Source organism: Lissotriton vulgaris, chromosome 5 (genome assembly GCF_964263255.1).
Source record: "Lissotriton vulgaris chromosome 5, aLisVul1.2, whole genome shotgun sequence".
Taxonomy (NCBI): domain Eukaryota; kingdom Metazoa; phylum Chordata; class Amphibia; order Caudata; family Salamandridae; genus Lissotriton; species Lissotriton vulgaris.
The window spans coordinates 1687807310-1687826551 of NC_141693.1; the positions used below are offsets into that span (position 1 = coordinate 1687807310).

A 19242-nucleotide genomic window follows, 5' to 3' on the forward strand; every position below is an offset into this window, starting at 1 on the left:
CCATGTGTAGTGCTCGAATGGTGCTTTTATCAGCTGAGCGAGTACTATATTTAGGTCCATGTGGGTGCAGGCACCATCTTTGGTGGTGCGATTATTTTTGCTCCTTCTAGGAACCCTTTTACCACGTGAGAAGGGAAGAAACTCTTCCCGGTTTGCCCGCTTGTATATGCTACAACTGCTGCCAAGTGAACCTTTAGTGATGTGTAGGTTAGTTTACTATGTAGTAAATGTGTCAAGTACTCCAGAACTGTTTTTTCCATTGTGATCTTTTTTGAAAGACTTTCTTTGAGGCACCATTTACAGTGTCTTTTCCATTTTGCTGTGTAACATTTTCTTGTGGCTGGCTTTCTCTCTTCTCTTAGAACTGCCTTTGGGCTTTCTGGTAGTTTTAGGTGTGCAAATTCTGTCCCGTCAGGAGCCATGCCGCAAGGCTAAGGCTCTCAGGAAGTACTTTTCCTTTTTGGATTGTTAGTAGGTCTTGCCTTTTTGGCAATTTGCGCATTGTTCCTTGAAATATCTCCATTCTCTCTGAGAACCAAGTCTGTCTCGCCCACTGTGATACAATGAGAATCATTGTCATGCTGCTGATCTTGCATTTGTTGATCACTCTGTGGAGAAGTGGTATCGGGGGGAAAAGCGTAAGCAAATATCCCTGACCAGTCTCTCCATAGTGCATTCCCCAGGGACTGATTGCAAGGTTGCCTGGATGGAAACCGTTGGCATTTTGCAATGTGGAGTGTTCCAAAGAGGCCGATTTGCGGAGTTCCCCATTTGTTGAAATTTTGTGGAGTTCTGTTTGATTCAATTCTTATTCGTGGGATTATGACCTTTGTCTGCTCAGTCTATCGGCTTCTACATTGTCATGGCAGGTGTATTGCTATTATGTTTATGTTCCTTGGGATTGCCCACATCCAAAATTGCTGAGCTAGAGTTGAGAGTGCTAAAGACTGTGTTCCTCTTTGCTTATGTAAAACATGGTGGTTGTGTTGTCTGTTTGTATTCACAATGTCTTTCTGTCAAGCTCTTTCTGAAAGGCCTTTAAGGCGAGTAACACTGTTTTTAACTCTAGGATATTGAAGTGCGTTACAGCATCCTGCTGTGTCCACAATCCCCTTAGTTTAAGGTTGTTCATTGGCGCTCCCCATCCTATCTGGGAAGTATCTGTTGTTATGGTCACTGTTGGAGTTGGTTGTGTGAAAGGTCTGCCTTGTGCTGTTTTTGTTTCATTCCACCATGCTATTTCCTGATGAACTGTCTGCGTGACAACCACTTGATCTTCCCAACTCCCTGTTGCTTGTGACCTTTGCGTCTTGGAACAGTCTCATGTGTAAGCGAATGTTGGGAATCAAATGAATGCATGAAGCTATCATTCCTAGCAGCTTCCCCATTGTACTCACTGTCAGAGCTTGCCACCTCTGGTATAGATGTGTCTCTTTTAGCAGGGCTAATATTCTCTTCTTGCTCGGGAACACCTTCCTCAATATTGTATTTATTTCTGCTCCTAAGAACACTTTTTCTTATTCTGGCTATGGGGAAGATTTGTCCCAGTGTATGGAAATCCGAGTTGAACTAGTGTCTTTATCACTTGCTGAATATGCTGTGTGCAGATACTGTACAAGCTTGCTCTTACTAACCAGTCGTCTAGGTAGGGTTATACATGGATTCCTTGCCTTCTAAGATGATCGGCTCCTGCAGCTAGGTACTTTGTGAACACTCTTGGTACCGGTTTTAGTCTGAATGCTAGCACTTTGAATTGGTAGTGTGTTTTGTTGACCACAAATCTTAACAGCCTATTGTGTTTCTTGTTATTGGAATGTGCAAGTAGACATCTTCTAAGCCAATGGTTGCCATGTAGTCTCCTTTTTGCAACTGAGGTATGACCTCTTGCAGAGTTGGTATTTTGAACATTTGAATCTTTATGAATTTGTTGAAAAATCTTAGGTCCAATATTGGACGCAGTGTTCGGTCTATTTTTGGAATTAGGAAGTATGTGGAGTAAATGTCTTTGTTTGTTTCCTTGTGTGGTACTTGTTCTATTGCATCTTTGCTTTATAGTTCTTGTACCTCTTGAAGTAGCTGAGATAATTCTCTTTTTGAATGTATCTTTTTTTTTGGTCTTTTGTTTGGAGGTTGTTTGCTTAACTCTGTGCAGTAACCGTACTGTATTATGTTTAACCCCTTCAACGCTCATGACGAGCTCAGCTCGTCATGAGTTACGGTTCTCGTACGCTCATGAGGAGCTGAGCTCGTCATGTAACGCGGGTTTTTTAAAAAGTCAGCGCGCAGCGGGAAAAGCCACCGCGCGCATGGTGTTAAGATCCATTTGTCTGAAGTGATCTTTCTCCATTTGTGGAGGAAGTACTTTAATCTGCCTCCTACTGGTGTACTATGCTGTAGGAACTGTTTGTTTATAGGATGTTGTTTGTCTAATGATGGTCTTATTGGGAGCACACTCCGTATTGTTCTTGGAGTGTGTGCACGCTTTGGAATGCAGTCACTTTGTTGTGTTTGGCACTGCCCCTCTTTCTGGAAGAAAGGATTGTCTTCCGTGCTGGTATTGCCAATTTTGTTGCTGCCCTTTTTGTTGTCCTTGGCAAGTTTGGTGATATGTTTCATAGGTTGTAGGGTGATGGTTACCTCTGCCCGCTGGTCTCCTTGAGGGGGTGCCTCTACACATGCCTCTGAATTGTAGGACACCCATTGATCTTTCTGTTTCATTGTCCTTTTTTAACTGGGTCAGCTTGTCATCCACGACGCTTCCAAACAATTGTTCTCCATTGAACGGCAAGTTCAGTATATTGTTCTGCACTTCTGGCTTGAAACCTGAGATTTGCAGCCATGCGTGCCTTTGTTCCGTGATTCCGATCATCTTTTGTCTGCTTGATGTTTCTGCAGCATCTAGGGCCAATTTTAAGCATGTGTTTGCTATGTCCTTTCCCTTTCCAGTAAGTGGCTCGCTCTTTTTTGGAATTGTTCCTGTAGGTGCTTTAGTAGCACTCCTACCTCCTCCCAATGTTGGTATGCATGCCTTGTAAGCAATGCATTTGAATTTACTATGCACCATTGATTTGCTGCACTTCTCTCAACCTTTCTCCCCATAAGGTCCATCCTCTTGCTTTCTTTGTCTGGTGGTGGAACCATGGTGGTTGGTATATGAGCCCATTTCCTAGCAGTGGATGTTATAATGGAGTCCACTGCCACCGACCCCTTAATGGAAATAGGGTCTTTTGAGGAATGTTTGTATTTTTTTCTCTCCTCTTGGTGTTACTGCCTTACGTGGCAGGCTCTTTAATTGTTTCTTTTCCTTGATCTAATGCACTTGGCAGCATAGGGAGGAATTGGCTCCTTCATTGAGTAGGCATCAATGTCTCTAGTAGAAAACATGATTGGGGTTTTTTTACCTCCGGTTGTACTCCATAGGTATCTGCTGCCGTTTTGATGACTTGGTTGTACATACAAATGTCATCTGATGCCTAAGGCCTCATGGGTATGTATCCACCGCCTCTTCAGGTGAGTCGGCGTCCAGAACTTGCCATTGTAGGTCTTGAACCTCTGAGGTTGCAGAGCCCACATTAGTTTGTTCCCCTTCTTCTTCTTGCTCGTTAATCTGTTCGGGTGTCATTGAAGGCTGTAACTCCTCGATGCTCTTTTCCACTTCAGTCGAAGTTTTCAACAGTATCCTGAATTGCTTCAAGCTGTTGTCAAACTCTTTTTTTTCTGTTGCAAAATATTTGCGATTTCTGCTTCCTCTTTTTCTTCTTCTCTATCTCGGATGCGTGAGTTTCGGCGTCAAGATCTTCTGCCTTCCTTTTCGTGCTTGATGATGCCGTCACAGCGGTCGAAGGCTGTTTTGACCCCTCCCGCTGCGACGCCGGAGAGTCTTTTTCTTGACTGTCTTCCGACGACTTTGATCTTTTGAAGTTCTTCACTGTCACTGAGTCTTTGTCTAAGGAGCCAACGAAGTGTTTATCCATGGACACAACTGCGGATGTCGAGAATTTCGACGCAGAGGCTCCCTTTGAGGCCCTTGAGTCTGTTTGTTCTGACTCGTCAAACTTTTTGGAGGTTAAAAGTCCTCTTACCTCCTTCGAAGTTTTTATTTCGACATCAACGATTGGGACGTCTCTGTCCTCGTTGACTTTTGGCCCTTCGGCAACATTGTCCTCTTCTTGGCTGGAGAGACTCAGGTCTCGTAACAATGGTGCTGTGCCTTGCCCCTGCGTGTTGTAGTTGGCTCTTCTCTGTGTCTCTCACCCTCAAAGTCTTTGGGGTGAAAGCTGAGCAAGTGTTGCAATCATCACTTAGGTGATCCAGCGGCAAGCAAAGATTGCAGACCGGATGCGGGTTCTCTTGTGCGTACTTGTGATGACAATTCTTTCAGAACTTGAACAGTCTCTTGTACTTTACTGCGCACATAGAGGCCCCTGTATGCGCATTCTCCGTTTGTTGTCAAAGTTCTTTTCCCCTTTCGGCGCACTCCAGCCGCGCAATTCGAAGTTCGGTACGTCGAATCCTTGTGTTTTCTAGACGTTTTTTCTTTCTTTTTGTCAATTCTTCTCTCCAAATATCAGGAGCTCCTTCCGTAATGATCCAGACCCAACGGCGGAAAAACATATTCTGAAGATGGCGACCAAAGGTGGGAACTTCCGGAGGAAGCTCATCGACGTCACAAGAGGATACCAAATGGGGTATGTTGACGCCCACCAGCAAACAGAAAAATAGGACAAATACAACAATTACGGACCCAACCACTAGATGGCGGAATAATGCACAGCATGTGAACCCAGAAAAGCTTCACGCTGCAAAATATGATTCTATAAGACAACCAATCATAACTGGTCGCCGCCTTACATCTCCACAGAACAGTCACTGTAAAACTATACTTGTAAATTTATATGTCCAGGTCTCTGTGGGCAGATTGGGGAAAGGTGGAACAAGGAGATAAAGAAACTTTCCCAGGTGTACAAGATGCGGTCAGTAGGCGCAGCCTAGACTTGCGTTTGGGTCTCTTTGTTACCCCAGTCCACACTTTGCAAAAAATATAACCTTTGTCAAATAACATTTTTCATGTAATACCTCTTCATTTGCAAGGCCGATCCAAACAGGTGTCCTGAGGCTGCTGATTGCAAGGGTGAGGTAGGCTTGATGGTAGGGGTCAGGAATGTTGCTCAGCGTCGTGTTGCGTGTCTCACAGAGCAGCATGGCATCCTGCCAGGTCATAGGCTTCTGTAGGATCTGGTAGGTGCTGTTGCGCCAGGTGAGCACTGAGGTGAGTGGGGGTGGTAAGGCATCTGAAGGGGTGTTCAGAGATGGAACTAAGAAATAAAAAATACTAGATGAAAGAAGAGGAACTGAAAATGACAACAGGTGATATTTAAATAACAGACAGCAGGGGAGGACTTTCACAAATCAAGCAACAGGAAGCAATATCACTTAAATGAAGCCACTATTTTATGATGTGCAAATGTTCCTACAGACGCTGTGATTCAAGGCAGGGTTGTAGAATGATAAATCAAATAAGAATGACACTTGGTGGGTCAAAAAACAGTTTACGTACAGGTGGATTAAGATTGAACTAATCTGTATTATTAACAGCATGGATTAACGTCAGTGTTCATCACCACTATTACGATATCATTGTACAGTGTGCACAGTCATGCAGTGAGCAGAAGTGCTGGTAAATTTTACTGTATGATGATATGTGAGAGCCAGCAGAGAGCGATTGCTCATAAGTCGCCATTCATAAGTCCATACATAAATCAGGAGGTAATGTCAGGAAAGCAGTATTATTATTACCTCTTGGTATTACCACTAGACTCACACTTTTGAGGCCACACATGCCGAAAAGCTAACCAAGGCTACTCTGCGAAGGAAGTCAGTATTGCCAGCTTACAACAGATCTGCAGTTGTGCAAAATTGTGCAGCAATATAGATCATTATTTTTATCACTATCCAGGATTAGAGACGTAAATAGTTTGTAAAGCAAAACAACCATCATAGATGCCTCAACTCTTAAGAGGTGTGTAAGAAGAAGGCCAATTTTAAAAGGTCTAGCATGATCAAATTGGGAGACTGTGGGCTAGCAATAGAGAACTTGTACAGTCGAGACAAGACATTTGGAGTCATTACTTACCTTTGTTGATCTGGCAGATGTATCCGTGCTTCTCTTCCATACAGTTCCTGTCATCCCAGCGGCCGGTGAAGTGTGGGGGTGAGCCATGCCAAATCACTGCACAGTTAGTCTGCAAAAAATGTCCAGTCTGGTTAGAAAAGTGCCCACAAAATCTGTTTGCTCTGCCTACTCTTCTTCAGTGCTACTATATTCCTAACCATTGCCCTGAAGTGAAGTAACACATGTCCTTAAATTGCATCATTAGTGGGAGCAAGAGCACCAATGAAATATCAAAAACAGCAAATACTTGAAACAGAAGGCAAGCAGCCAAAGAATGTGTCAAAAGCTAAGCTACAGGTTGAGATTTCAGACATAAACATAATGCAGGTAGAACAACTATTGATAAGGACCTTCACCCATGAATAGCTGATTTCTGTGAGTGATTCACAAAGTAAAACATTAGCCCCCGTTTTCAGAATTTTGCAGAAACAATATTTCCACCAGGTCTCCATCCGATCAAGGTTTGTCTGGCGATGATCATCTGCCTGAAAGATGCACTTTGAAATATTGTCAGTCACCCCTTTGACTTGTATTGTGGCATAGTTAGTATGCACATACAAGTAAAACAAACGTAATTACATAGTTGTTGTCAATTAATTGCTGCCATTATTTGGGAGGATTTATTTTTGCCTTTTTTGCTTATTATCTTAAGGATAATTTCTTTTGCCAAGAAAATTTGTTTGAGCATTTTAGAATTCTGTATCTTAGATTTATTTTTATTTGGGTACTCTTTCAACTGCAGCACTCATTTTCTTCGACTAAAAGCTGAATCATTGCTTCATTTGCTCTTTTTCTTTCTTTGCCATGTGTTTCTCAAAGGAGAGTTATTCAGCATGGTTCTAGCTTATGCTTGACCTCATCGCACACCTCTTGTGCCAAGAATTGAGAATCTCATTATTCTTTGGGCTTTTGCATGCTAGCAGTGGTATCTAATCTTGAAAACAAAGTTAAGAAATAAAATATATCTCTATAAAGGTCATAGGCTGAACTGCAGTACTACTTCTCTGTGTCCATGTGGTGTCTCAATGAGCTACATGTCTGTATGCAGACCTCTAGGACCCAGCCCGAGGTGTGTGGGATGGGGAGGGCCAGACTCACCGGATTTGCGCTGGATGTGCTGTATCCCGAAGGCTCCCCTGGTGCCCAGTTCACATAGTTCAGAGGTTCTCGATTTGACCACTGAAACTCCCTGTTGGAATCATGCAGGCCGATCCAAAGGTCAAAGGTTATGTTGGGAAGGATGGCGGTGATAAAGGCTGGTTAAAAACACAAGAAAGAATGGAAGTAGAGAAATGGTTGGAATGGAAGAAACTCTACACTCTGCTCCTTTTAATACAGACATTTACATGAACCACTAAAATCTCAATCTCTTGAAGCAGTTATATGATGAGTGAAGTTGTGTTGCATGCTTTGAAATAATATGATCACGGTCACTGGTTTTTATCACAACTAGACCACGAATACTCCATATACCTTGGTCTTCAGAACTTTGCAGTTAACCTAGTTGTTATACTTAGAAGCTGTTCTTGGATCTCTGTTCATTTGAAGTCTTTTCACTGGCTACATCTTTGAAAGAGATGTCTATTTACGCAAAACTCTTTGCTTAGGTTATAGCACCACACATCTTTATGCCAGAAGTTAAATTCAACAGCTTTACAGGCATTACATTCCTTCCAGATCCATCTGCTCAGGTCCACTCACCTGCTTTGTGTCTCTAAGATCTGCAGAGTAGGCCTGGGTGAAATTGTAATTACGCCAGAGTGAGAGAGTCATTTTGGAAATTTACATTGCTCTTGATACGAAATGACAGAAACTTACATGATTATGCCATTTTGCATAATTATGAGTAATTTGGTAAAAAATGTTACAGCAAGAGCATAGGAACAACAAACTTAGTGAACGGCTACTGTCTGCTCCTGTTCACGTTCTGTTGCTTTAAGGGCCATTTTGTTAGTGCAAAATGCATGCTCAGGCCAATTTTGGTCGCAGGAGTACATTTTGTGCTAAGAAAATAGTGCCAAATGTTGGGTTACACTCATCGCATAAAACTGCGTAACTTTGCAGTAATTATGCTACAGTACATTAAGCAAGTTATGCCCACCACTTATGCAGAGTCTAATTGGGTGGTTGGGCCTTTGCTGTATTGGCGGTAAAACCATGGCATTCACTTCCCTTTGTGTAACAAACAGGCTAGTCTTTCAATCCGTAAACTGATAAAAACACATCTTTTACCCCATCCTAAATATGTTTATTCCCATTGCCTGTCAGATTAGCGCCTGGACGATCTGTTCCAGGGCAACATCACCCTTTACATACTCAGTAAATGAAATAAGATGCCCAATGTCAAAGATGCGTTCTCATTCCCCTGGTTGATAAGGTCACATCTTAAATGGTATCATGTGCAAGGCTCCACAGCCAAGAATTGCAGATTATGTTGTGTTTGCTGACGAGAACTAAGAGTTCCTAATGAAACAAAAGGAAAAAGAAACTTCAGCTAGTAGGCAAGAGAAGACCTGAGAGAGAAAACAAATAAAGATGTGAAGTGGAAAAGGGGTAAAGAAAGCTAAACAATGTTTATAATTCTGTGATTATTTAACCATATGTTTATGCTGTTTGCAATAGTGTTATGGTGGCTTTGTGTTGGGCCATTCCCCCACCAACCTCATTGGTCAGTCAGCTGTGGCTCCTTCCATGGAATGTAAGCCTGGTGACAGGACAGCTGCAGCAGCTGGGAGGTGGCTGTTGGATGGATGTCACAGAATGAAGAGGAGCTGGTGGTTCTGACCCATGAATAAACTTGGCTTCACCATTTTCAGTCTTCACCAGCCTTCTCTACTTGGCCCTAGTGACAATGAAGTTGCATTCAATAAGAGCACAGTCCAACCAGTCCTGCTGTGCGGGCCACTCACTTCAGGTACTTTTAAAGTCTTGAACCTGTTGAACCCTGTTTCATGAACTGTTTATGAGGAAATAGTGGTGTGTGTTTTTTGACATGCTGCATTGCACCATGCACGGCCTCTGAACTTGTGGACTCCGCGTGCCTCCCTGTGTTCAGGCATCGCAGTCAGGTGGGGTGTATGCTAAGTTGATGGCCTGTGCAGTTACCCTATTTTGTGTACAACCTGCTGATGTTTACTAGAATTACTGATCTTCCTGGCAGGATTGGGCGACCTTGACAAAGTGTCTGAAGTATCTCCTATTAAACAAATCTTCTTTCAACGGCAGTAGCCCTCTAGTGCCCAATGTTCCATTCCTAGGGAGGACCACAGCTTGCTGAGGAATAGAGGTTTTTGTTAACAATAATAGAAAAAAAAAGATGCAGAAAAAATGTAATACCATTTTTTATTTCATTATTTCTGTCCCAGCCAGCGAGTAATCCGACTAAAAGAAGGTAGCAAAGAGCAAGGAGACTAAATAGAAAAGAAGGAACAACAGCTGGAGATCGCAAAGAGGAAGACTGAGTGAAAATAAAACCGCGCAAAAGAGAAAGGAAAGAAGGGGGGCGTGGCCAACTAGCCAGCATGGCCAACGTGCCTTACTAGAGCTCCGTCGCCTGAGACCCCTGGTTATCCTGCATGCCAGCCTGTTAAGAGTGCTTTTTTGCCAGAGACTTGCCGATAAAGTGAAGGAGGCTGTGTGGAGCCTGAGCGGACCCGAGGTGGTACGACTGGAGCTGAAGCAGTGGCGATTGCGGAATGTGACTGGGCTGGGGCCTACCTTCATTCCGGTGCGAAACTCCTCCCGGGGCCTGGTGACAGTTGGGAGGCCCGTAGCTGCTGCCGTAGTGCAGAGTGATCCCTCCGCTCCAGACGTTCACTCTCCCCGGCGGTGTTGGTGCGGTTTGCTGGCTCTGAGATCTGTCGCTGCGGGCGGCCACTAGTGGACTGCTGGGCCCAGGGCCTGGCGTGGAGCTGCTGCGGAGGTGATCGGGTCCGGTGAAAATCCAGGCCGGCGCTCTTGCTGGCGGCGGGCCTGGGGGTGCGGAGACCTGGAGACCTGCCTTGTCGACCTTCGCCATCTGGGACTCGCGGGACCCTGGGATGCTATCCGATTGAGCTACTGCTGGAGGCGGGGGGTCCGGGGAGCTCACGACGGCCCTGAACTGTCGGACGGATTGAGGGTTGTGCGGATGCCGCCTGGAACCCTGCCTTGCACCCTGAGATGACGCCCCTTTCAGCCTTAGGCCTACGAGACACGGAGGGCTGCTGCAGGGGACGGAGGCCAGCGCAATTTTTTGGCAGACTGGTGAGCAGTAGGACCCGGCCCCGGGGCGGACTGGGAAGGCCCTGAGGCGGTGCGGGGGATGCGGAGGCCCCCTGGGAGAGCTTAGAGTAACTGCAGAGGAGCCGGGTGTGTTCTGGGGGCAGAAGTGAGTGCGGCGTTGCTGGATCCCGGTGGCCCCGACTACGAAGGAGCCTGCTCCCACAGTGTCTATACCCAGGTGGTGGCCACTAGCGCTAGTCCCCTGCAGGGAAGGAGTTGTAGTGCAGGACCTGTCTGCGCCGTTTCCAACAGGGAGGTCCCAGAGGACACGTTATTATCAGGAACCTGAGGCTGCGATACACACGGGGGACCCTGCACCCAAGGCCAAGGCGATTAGGGTACTGTCCTCTGGGATGTGAAGTCCTGGGCGCCATCTTGGGGTATGAGATACCGCCTCCAACTTCGCCACTAACCTACATACCTTGAAACGTAGCCCATGTTGAGCGCTAGGGGCTAGCAGCCGGGCCCGGCTCCCCACGTATGTGACTACAGGATCACGCACGGCACAGACATTGGCGTGGACAGAGTACAATTCAAGATCGCGGAGACATTAACTGGGTGGCCATAGGAATAAATGTCAAGGGAGCCCCCCGCGTGGCAAAAAGGTGCAGTGGAGCCACTGAGAGCGCGTCAAATGGAGAGCTGACAAGACACATCAGCCACATATGCCCCGCTGACACGACGCCTAATGTTGACCAGGGCATAGCACTGTGATTGGAGCTCTGCCGAACTGGGTGCGAAGAGCTATTCCCTGGCACTCACAAAGCGGCCTGCAACAAGAGACACAACCAGTAGTGACTAGTGCGGATGCCTACCGCGCAGCAGCTTGCAATGGGCAGACTTCGAGACAAGTCCCAGCAACTGCAGCACGCGGCTGAAGACCCTGGCTCGCCTCACGGACAACAGAGCGGGAGCATGGGACCGACTGCAGTCCTGGCAGCCAAAATGGATACTGTGCTGGCGGAGGTAGAACGCATCGGAAACACACTGGAGCAAACTAAAACATCACTGGAGGCCCGGATTGATAAGGTCACATCTGACTTTACCCTCCTGCACGCTGACCACCACAAGCTGTCGGAGTCGGTTGTCACGCAGCGACAGTCACTACAGGAGCTGCAGCCGGTGGTGCAGACGCATACCGCAGCACTGCAGGACGTCATGGACCGGTTGCATACACTAGAAGACCGTATTGAGGATGCGGAAGGGCGCTCCCGGCGCAACAACGTACGGGTGGTGGGCCTGCCGGAGGAGGAAGAAGGGAAAGACCCGGAGCGCTACACCGAGAAATGGTTACAGGAAATCCTACCCCCGGGAGTGCTGTCCCCACACTTCGTAGCTGAAAGAGCACACAGGGTACCAACGCAAGCGCCGAGGCCGGGGGCCCGGCCCCGCCCTTTCCTTTTCAAGCTCTCAACTATCGGGACAGTGATGTGGTGCAGCGTGAAACCAGGAAGCTGGAAGATCTTGCAGTGCGAAACAGCCGTGTGATGCTCTTTCCAGACTACACGGCAGCAGTGCAGAGGAACACTTATATGGCGGTGAAGAAGAAGCTCTGGGAACTTGAGCTGCCTTACTCTTTGCTATTTCCCTCCCGACTTAGTGTGACCTCGAGAGATGGCGCCCGATTCTTCGACACCCCTTCGGACGTCTGGGACTAGCTGGAGGAGACTGGTCAATCGGTGGGAGCGCGGCTCACGAACTCGGAGGGCGGCGGATGGCAGGAGCAACACTCGCGGAAGCGCCGGAGGAGGGGGGGGGGGGTCGCCGGGGCCCGGGCCCTGTTGCACCAAGCTTGGAGAAGCGGAGAATGGAAATGCAGGACGTCCTAGATGCTGTGGCGACCCTGGGAGTGAGAATGCCGCTGGCCACACAGGCCCCCAAATGCACGGGGAACTGGTCACCAGTGGCTCCTCCTCTTCATCTACGGTGATCTCGGAAGATATGAACATGCCAGTGGTGACGCCCCAAACGGCTGACCAACTTATGTGAGAGACTGCTGGTCCCAGTAGGTCAGTCAAGGACCTTCCTCCTGAGTGCACAGCTCATTGTATCCTTTCTGTATAAGTCATGTACCTGATGTTGCAACTGATGGGGCGGGGGTGGTTGCCTGGCGCATGCACGCGTGCGGCTCTGAGCATATCATTGACCAATTGTCAGCGAACACTGATGTCGACACACAGCGGAGGCGATAGATACCTACCTAACCCCGACCTCCGTTCTCGTTGACTCATGCGGGCCATATGCACTTACCCACACTAGGTCCCTTCTGCGCTCTTTCTTTCTGGATTAGGGGTCCGAGACTGTGGCGAGTATTACCTGGGTAGTTTGTGGCACACTTCCTCAGACAGCCACTGCGCTGACTTCCCACCTTCACACAGGGTGGATCTTGTTGCAGTTTGGACGTACGCCCGTTGGGGCCTTGCCCTTATAGTTCTAATGTTACCTTCAACTGTTTACTGTTTTGTTTGCGGCACATTGATCTCCTCCCACCAACAGACGTTGTCTGTTGCCCCCGAGAGGCGCTCTCCCGACAGAGCGGGGGTATTATGACGTGGAATATCTGCGGTATACACACGCCTGCGCAGCGTTATTCAATTTTCTCCTACCTACAGAGACACAGGCAGGGATTGCACTTCTCCAGGAGACACACATGACACAGCCTGAACTTGAGAAGCTTCGTAGGCGCTGGCGAGGACAGATTCATGGCACCACATTCTCTGCACATGCGCGTGGCACGTTAATATGGGTGAGAGTGGGCGTCCCATTCATCTGCAAAGACATGAGGGTAGACCCAGAGGGGAGGTATTGCCTACTGCGGGGTACATTAAACGGCCAGGACATCCTGTTAGGGTTGCTTTATGCCCCAAATTCTGACCGGGTCTCCTTCTTGGAGTCACTGAACCAGGTCCTACATCCTTACGCTGGTCTCCCCTGGCTGCTAGGTGGGGACTTCAACATGGTGTTAGATATGCGATTAGACCGCTCTTTTCCCCCACTTCGCGCCACAACGGTGGCGTCCAATGCGCAGGCGTACCGAGACAGGCTTACACACTGGGAGGTACAAGACTTATGGCGCGTACAGCACCCCACAGACAAAGTATACTCTTATTACTCCTCAGTACATGATCTACATGTTAGATTAGACCGGATCGTCGGCACCCAGTCGCTGCTCCCCTTAATCACTGAGTTGGAATACTTGGGGAGAACACATTCCAATCATAACCCATTGCGGTTCAGTTTGGGCTGGGAGGCGGATCGCTCACCGGTGCCCACATGGAGGCTGCAGACTGCCGCGCTTGAGGATACTGAGTTCCGCTCCTCGCTGGGCACCGCCGTCCTTGACTATTTTGAGATCAATGAGGGGTCTGCGAGCAGTGCTGCTGTGGAGTGGGACGCGCACAAGGTAGCCATTCAGGGTCACTGCATGGGAGCCACATGGAACATACGCAAAACACTATCGACAACACTCACGCGCCTGGAAAATGACCTCATACAGTATGAGCGGGAGGGCGAAGGGGCTGGAGACCATGCACGTATACTCCGGGGCTTGTGTGCTAAGCATGCAACATTTATGGAGCAACTGAGATGTCATAACTATACGGAACACACTGCTCGAACACATGCCAGGGCGGATAGGGCTGGCAGACTCCTGGCCTGGTTGGTACAAAGAGAAGGAAGGGGTACTCCAATAGGCGCCCTTCGCATGGCGGAGGGAGCGATGGTATACACGCAGCGCTAGATACATGGTGCCCTGGTTGGTCATTCCAAGCACTTATATAAGGCTCGCGGCGTTGGCCCCCGTCACGTGCTAGGAAACTTTCTAGACTCGGTCACTTTACCCGAGATCTCGGAGGAACACCAGAACAGCCTCAATGCGCCTCTCACGCTGGAAGAAGTGGGGGATTCGATCCAGTCCCTGGCGACCAGGAAGACGCAGGGGCCTGATGGTCTGCCCTCTGAATATTATAAGGCCTACAGGGATACCCTGGCGCCCCTGCTTCTCCACCTGTACAATGAAGCAATCGATGAGGGATCACTACCCCTATCCATGCAGGAGGCCTTCTTGGTCTCCTTACCTAAACCAAATAGAGACCCGACAAACTTGGGCTCCTACAGGCCATTGGCAATGCTTAACGTAGACTACAAGATCCTAGCGTAGCTGCTTGCTGACAGGCTAGCTTTGGTGGTCCCGCAACTTGTGCACACGGATCAAAATGGGTTTGTGCCGGCGCGGTCCACGTCCTTGAACCTTCGGCGGGTCTTTCGTATAGCGGCGGAGGCAACGGAGAAATGGCCCAGAGCGGGATGCCTAATACTTGACTTTGAAAAGGCTTTTGATTGCCTGGAGTGGGGATACCTGGCGGAAGTGCTGATAAGATTTGACTTTGACGTGGACTTCCTCCAAATGGTCGACCTCCTCTATAAGAATCCTGTGGTCCGCGTGCGGCTGGGTCCTTACATCTCTGAGGCGGTGGCGGTAGGCAGGGGCACCAGGCAGGGCTGCCCCCTGTCGCCCCTGCTGTTTGCGTTGGCGATCGAACCTCTGGCGGTGGTGCTGCGACAGGCCTTGGGTGCGGGTATCCCCCTGGGGGACGCGACGCATCAGGTTTCCCTTTATGCAGACGACCTGATGGTCTTTGTGCGCGATGTGACATGCATACCGGAGCAGTTGGCCCGCTTACTACAACAGTTCGCAGAAATATCTGGGCTTCGGATAAACGCGACTAAGTCATGCCTGTACGCGTTCAGCGGCGCAGTGGAGGATCCGGAGTACTGTCTGGGAGACGCGAGAGTGCAATGGAAGGCTGACACCTTTAAATATCTGGGGATCTAGATATACCGTCAACCAGCTGACCTGTTTGACGGCAACCTAGGCCGGGCGGTGACGACGCTTAGATCTCAGTTGAACTTTTGGTCCACGCTCCCGTTGACAATCACAGGCAGAGTTGCCCTAGCCAAAATGGTCATGCTCCCCAGGCTCCTCTACTACTTTGCCAACCTGCCACTATATATCCCGGCCCCCTACTTTTCCAAACTCAACGTGCTCCTACGGGATTTCATTTGGGGAGCGTCCAGACACCGCCTAGCACTGCTGAAGCTATTTCTACCAACAGATAGGGGAGGACTAGCTGTCCCCTGCTTTGAACACTACTACTTGGCTGCACAGCTACAATGGATTGCCCGCTGGCTAGCTGATAAAGTGAGGGAGGACACTGCTACGATAGAGCCGCCATACCGACTGGGCCAGCTCATCAGGCTTTTCCACCCGCTGTCGGCACCCGAGAAACCCTCTCCGCCATTGTTGGCGGTGGCGTACAAATGTTTCCGCAGAGCTCTGTTCCTTACCCAAAGGGTGATACCTTATGCGCCTGCTATACCATTGGAGGGCTAGCCGGGGAGCGGACGGGCTAGCATGCACCCCATGCTGGAACACTGGAGTGATGCGGACATCCAAACGCTGGGAGACCTCTTTCGAGATGGAGTGCTGGTGGCCTACGAGACACTGGTAACAGGTGATGGGCTACCCCCTGGGGGATTCCTGCTACATCCTTCACTCGTAGCGAGCATGGCGGCCAAATGGGGCGAAATGGCGGCAGAGCCTGACCAGCACTTGACCATGCAATACTTGCATGTTATGGGGAGGGGCAGACACCTGGTCCGCTGGTTTGTCGCGTCGCTACGGACCCACGCAGGGATGGACCTGGCTCCACTTAGAGGCAAATGGGAGCGGGACATGGAACGAGCACTGTCGGATAAGGAATGGGAAAGAGTTCTTAAAAGCCTGGTGCGCATTCCCCGAAACATGCGCTTCCGCCAGATACAGCTCTTCATTGTCCATAGAGCCTACCTCACTCCGGAGCTAATCAACAGATACTTCCACCGATCTGACGTGGCCTGCCCAAGATGCGATGAGCTGACGTGGGCCTCGTCCACGTATTGTGGGGTTGTCCTAAACTGGGAGGCTACTGGACTGCGATTGGTTACATGCTTGGGCTATGTACGGGACAAACTATCCCCTTTAACTGGCCCGAGTACGTCTTACATCACTTCAGGAGATCACCCAAGGACAGGGCATCTTCCAGTTTTTTAGATCTAGGTTTAGTGGTAGCTAAGTGCCTCCTCACGAAAAAGTGGAAGGCGCGCGAACCTCCCGGTGTGCAGGCGTGGGTCTTTTCCCTTCAGGCGTGGGCCCGGGCGGAATGGATAGCAATAAGAAGGGAGGAAACGACAGGGCTTCGGAAAGAACCTATGGCGGATTTCTGGGAATGGATGCTCAACACCTTACGGCTGCCGGGAGAGACTAGCGTCACTGCGGCTGCGGAGGATTAGGTGAATGGTCGGGGGGTTAGGTCATGCCGCGCGATATCTCCATGTCCAGATAATACACTATGTCATTTCACAGCCTTAGATGAGTAGGTCTGCGCTGCTCACTTGTTCATTGTAACAGGCACAGGAGAAGGGGGGCTGCTGAATACACAGGGGGGGGGATCGGGGACTTGGGGAGGGGGAGGAGAATTAACATGTATGAACACGAGCACCTTGCTGCTACTGTTTGAGTACTGTTTAAGTTTTGTACTTGAACAAAGGTTAGATAACTGTCATCTCTAAGGTGCATGTGCATAGCGGTGTGATCCACCCTATAAGTATGTTATGATGCGGGACTGAACTAGTGATTGTCATGCACACTTGCAGGAGGCGCCGGCCTCATACGTATTTGTCAGTCCTGTGCACATGGACCTCGCCAAGGTGGTGCTGTCAACGAGGACACAAATTCATTCTGTATTGTTCTGCGATGTTCGTTTGTTAGGCAGGTGTAAACGGAATGTCACGTTGAATTGATTACTCTCACCAATGTCTATTGAATATCATAAAATGCTAATAACCAGATTTGACAAAAAAAAGAGAAAGAATGAGTGAGTACAAGCAACGAGAGCCGAAATGTCAAACAACTCAATATTTCCCAGTCTCGCAGTTGGGTACAGAAATACTTGTACAGAAATACTTTACTCCATTGAGTACTCCTATTCGAGTAACTCGCTTTACTCACAATGCCCTGATGACTTTGAGAGGTAGCAGTGCTACCCTACTTCATTACCTGGTGGTCGCGATGCACCTGTATCTCATTTATTTGCTATGTTCACAATGCTGCTCTGCCCAGCAATAGTGTTGCACCCGGCCCTAGCATATCCTGCTAAATTCATGCTCAAATCCCTCGCCACCCTATAGCATTTTCGTGGTCCAAGTACTTACAATCTTCAGCATTTCTGCAGTTCCTCTCCATTTCCTTTCTCTGAATGGTTGCATTCTCTAGCCCCTTCCGCCCTTCCTGCAGCACTCAGTCGTTGTGTTACAATTCTTGCACAATTCATAGCTCCACGTAGTTGCTGGAGTATAACCAGTGCAGTACTAGATGATATCACTGCTAATCTCTTACCTTGCTCCAGGTAGTTGCTGATGGCAGCCAGTTCCCCTCCCAGGAGTCTGCAGGAAGTGTTTGCTTGCTGCCATGTCTTCTGCTCCACCTTGCTCACAGCACGGACCCCAAAGCACTGCACAGGACAGAAAACAGTTTGCAACATCAGCAGGCGCCCTCTAGCATGTCTGTCAATTTCATTATTTTACTTTACAGTTTCCTCCTAATACGCTTTTTCACACTTCTGATCATCTAAAACCATATTGACAAACTCCTTCATTCGTGACTCAACATCGTATGGAAAATGTTACTTACCAAGTATGCATCTGTTCTTGGCATGTAGAGCTGTAGAATCTCATGCTTTGCAAAAGATAGCGATCTAGTGTTGGGTCCGGATGTTTGCTTTTTTTTCTGGAAGATCCTTTCCATAGACACAAGGTAGGTGACTCCTCCCTTAGGTGATAGTGCGCATGGTCATCGACTCCATATTCAGATTGCTTTCCGCAGAGGGTGAGAAAATGGAGTAGTAGTAGTAAAGAATAGAGATGTCCATGCGTAAGTATGTTTAGTAACAGAATAGAGAACTATAGCAGTCACAGGTACCTGGGGAGGTGGGTGGGCGCATGAGATTCTACAGCTCTACATGCAAAGAAAAGATGCATACTGGGTAAGGAGCATTTTCCGTTCAAGGCAGGTGAGCTGTAGATCACATGCTTTGCATAGACTATACAGCAGTCGCCGGAAGTGGTGGCTATCCTGTAACTGTTGGGATTGTCTGAAATAACGTTTTAAGTACTGCATGACCCACATTAGCTTGTTGTCTTGCTAACACATCTACACTATAGTGTTTTGTGAATGTGTGTGGTGTAGACCATGTTGCAGCTTTGCAGATATCAGCAATAGGGATATTCCCTAAGAAAGCCATAGTAGCTCCTAACTTGCTAGTGTAATGTGCTTTAGGGGGTACTGTAAGAGTTCTTTTGGCTTTTTGAGAACAAACCTGAATACAATTGACAATCCACCTAGCAATTCCTGATTTTGGGGGCATGGCCTGAGGCGTCAAGATGGCGGTCGCACTTTAAGAGTGCTCAAGACCCCTCCGTCATCCACCTTTCCTCCTCCCGCTGCCAACTGCCATTGGACACCCCCTGCGGTCAGCGGGGGTTCCCTGTCTCTTTAGCTGTGCTCCAGACCTGATTTGCGGCGGATTGGAGTCCCCGGCACATTGATTCGACCTCCATCCCACCAGGGCCTTGCTGGGGTAAAATGGCGGCCTCACCGGCACACTGTCCCTGGGCCTGAGAACCCGTGATCTATGACGGACTGGAGCCCCCGTGCATCGATTTCACCTCCCTCCCTCCGAGGCCTTACCGGAATAAAATGGTTTCCTCTC

At 48.6% G+C, this 19242-nt stretch overlaps 1 protein-coding gene across 1 annotated transcript in view; it reads right to left on the minus strand.

Annotated features, from left to right (window-relative positions):
• Positions 1-19242, minus strand: part of MRC2 (mannose receptor C-type 2) — a 531676-nt gene that overhangs the window by 24033 nt on the left and 488401 nt on the right. The window contains 4 exon segments of the mRNA XM_086923828.1: positions 5077-5315; positions 6134-6242; positions 7271-7428; positions 17871-17985. Of these exon segments, the coding sequence (XP_086779954.1) occupies positions 5077-5315; positions 6134-6242; positions 7271-7428; positions 17871-17985 (621 nt within the window).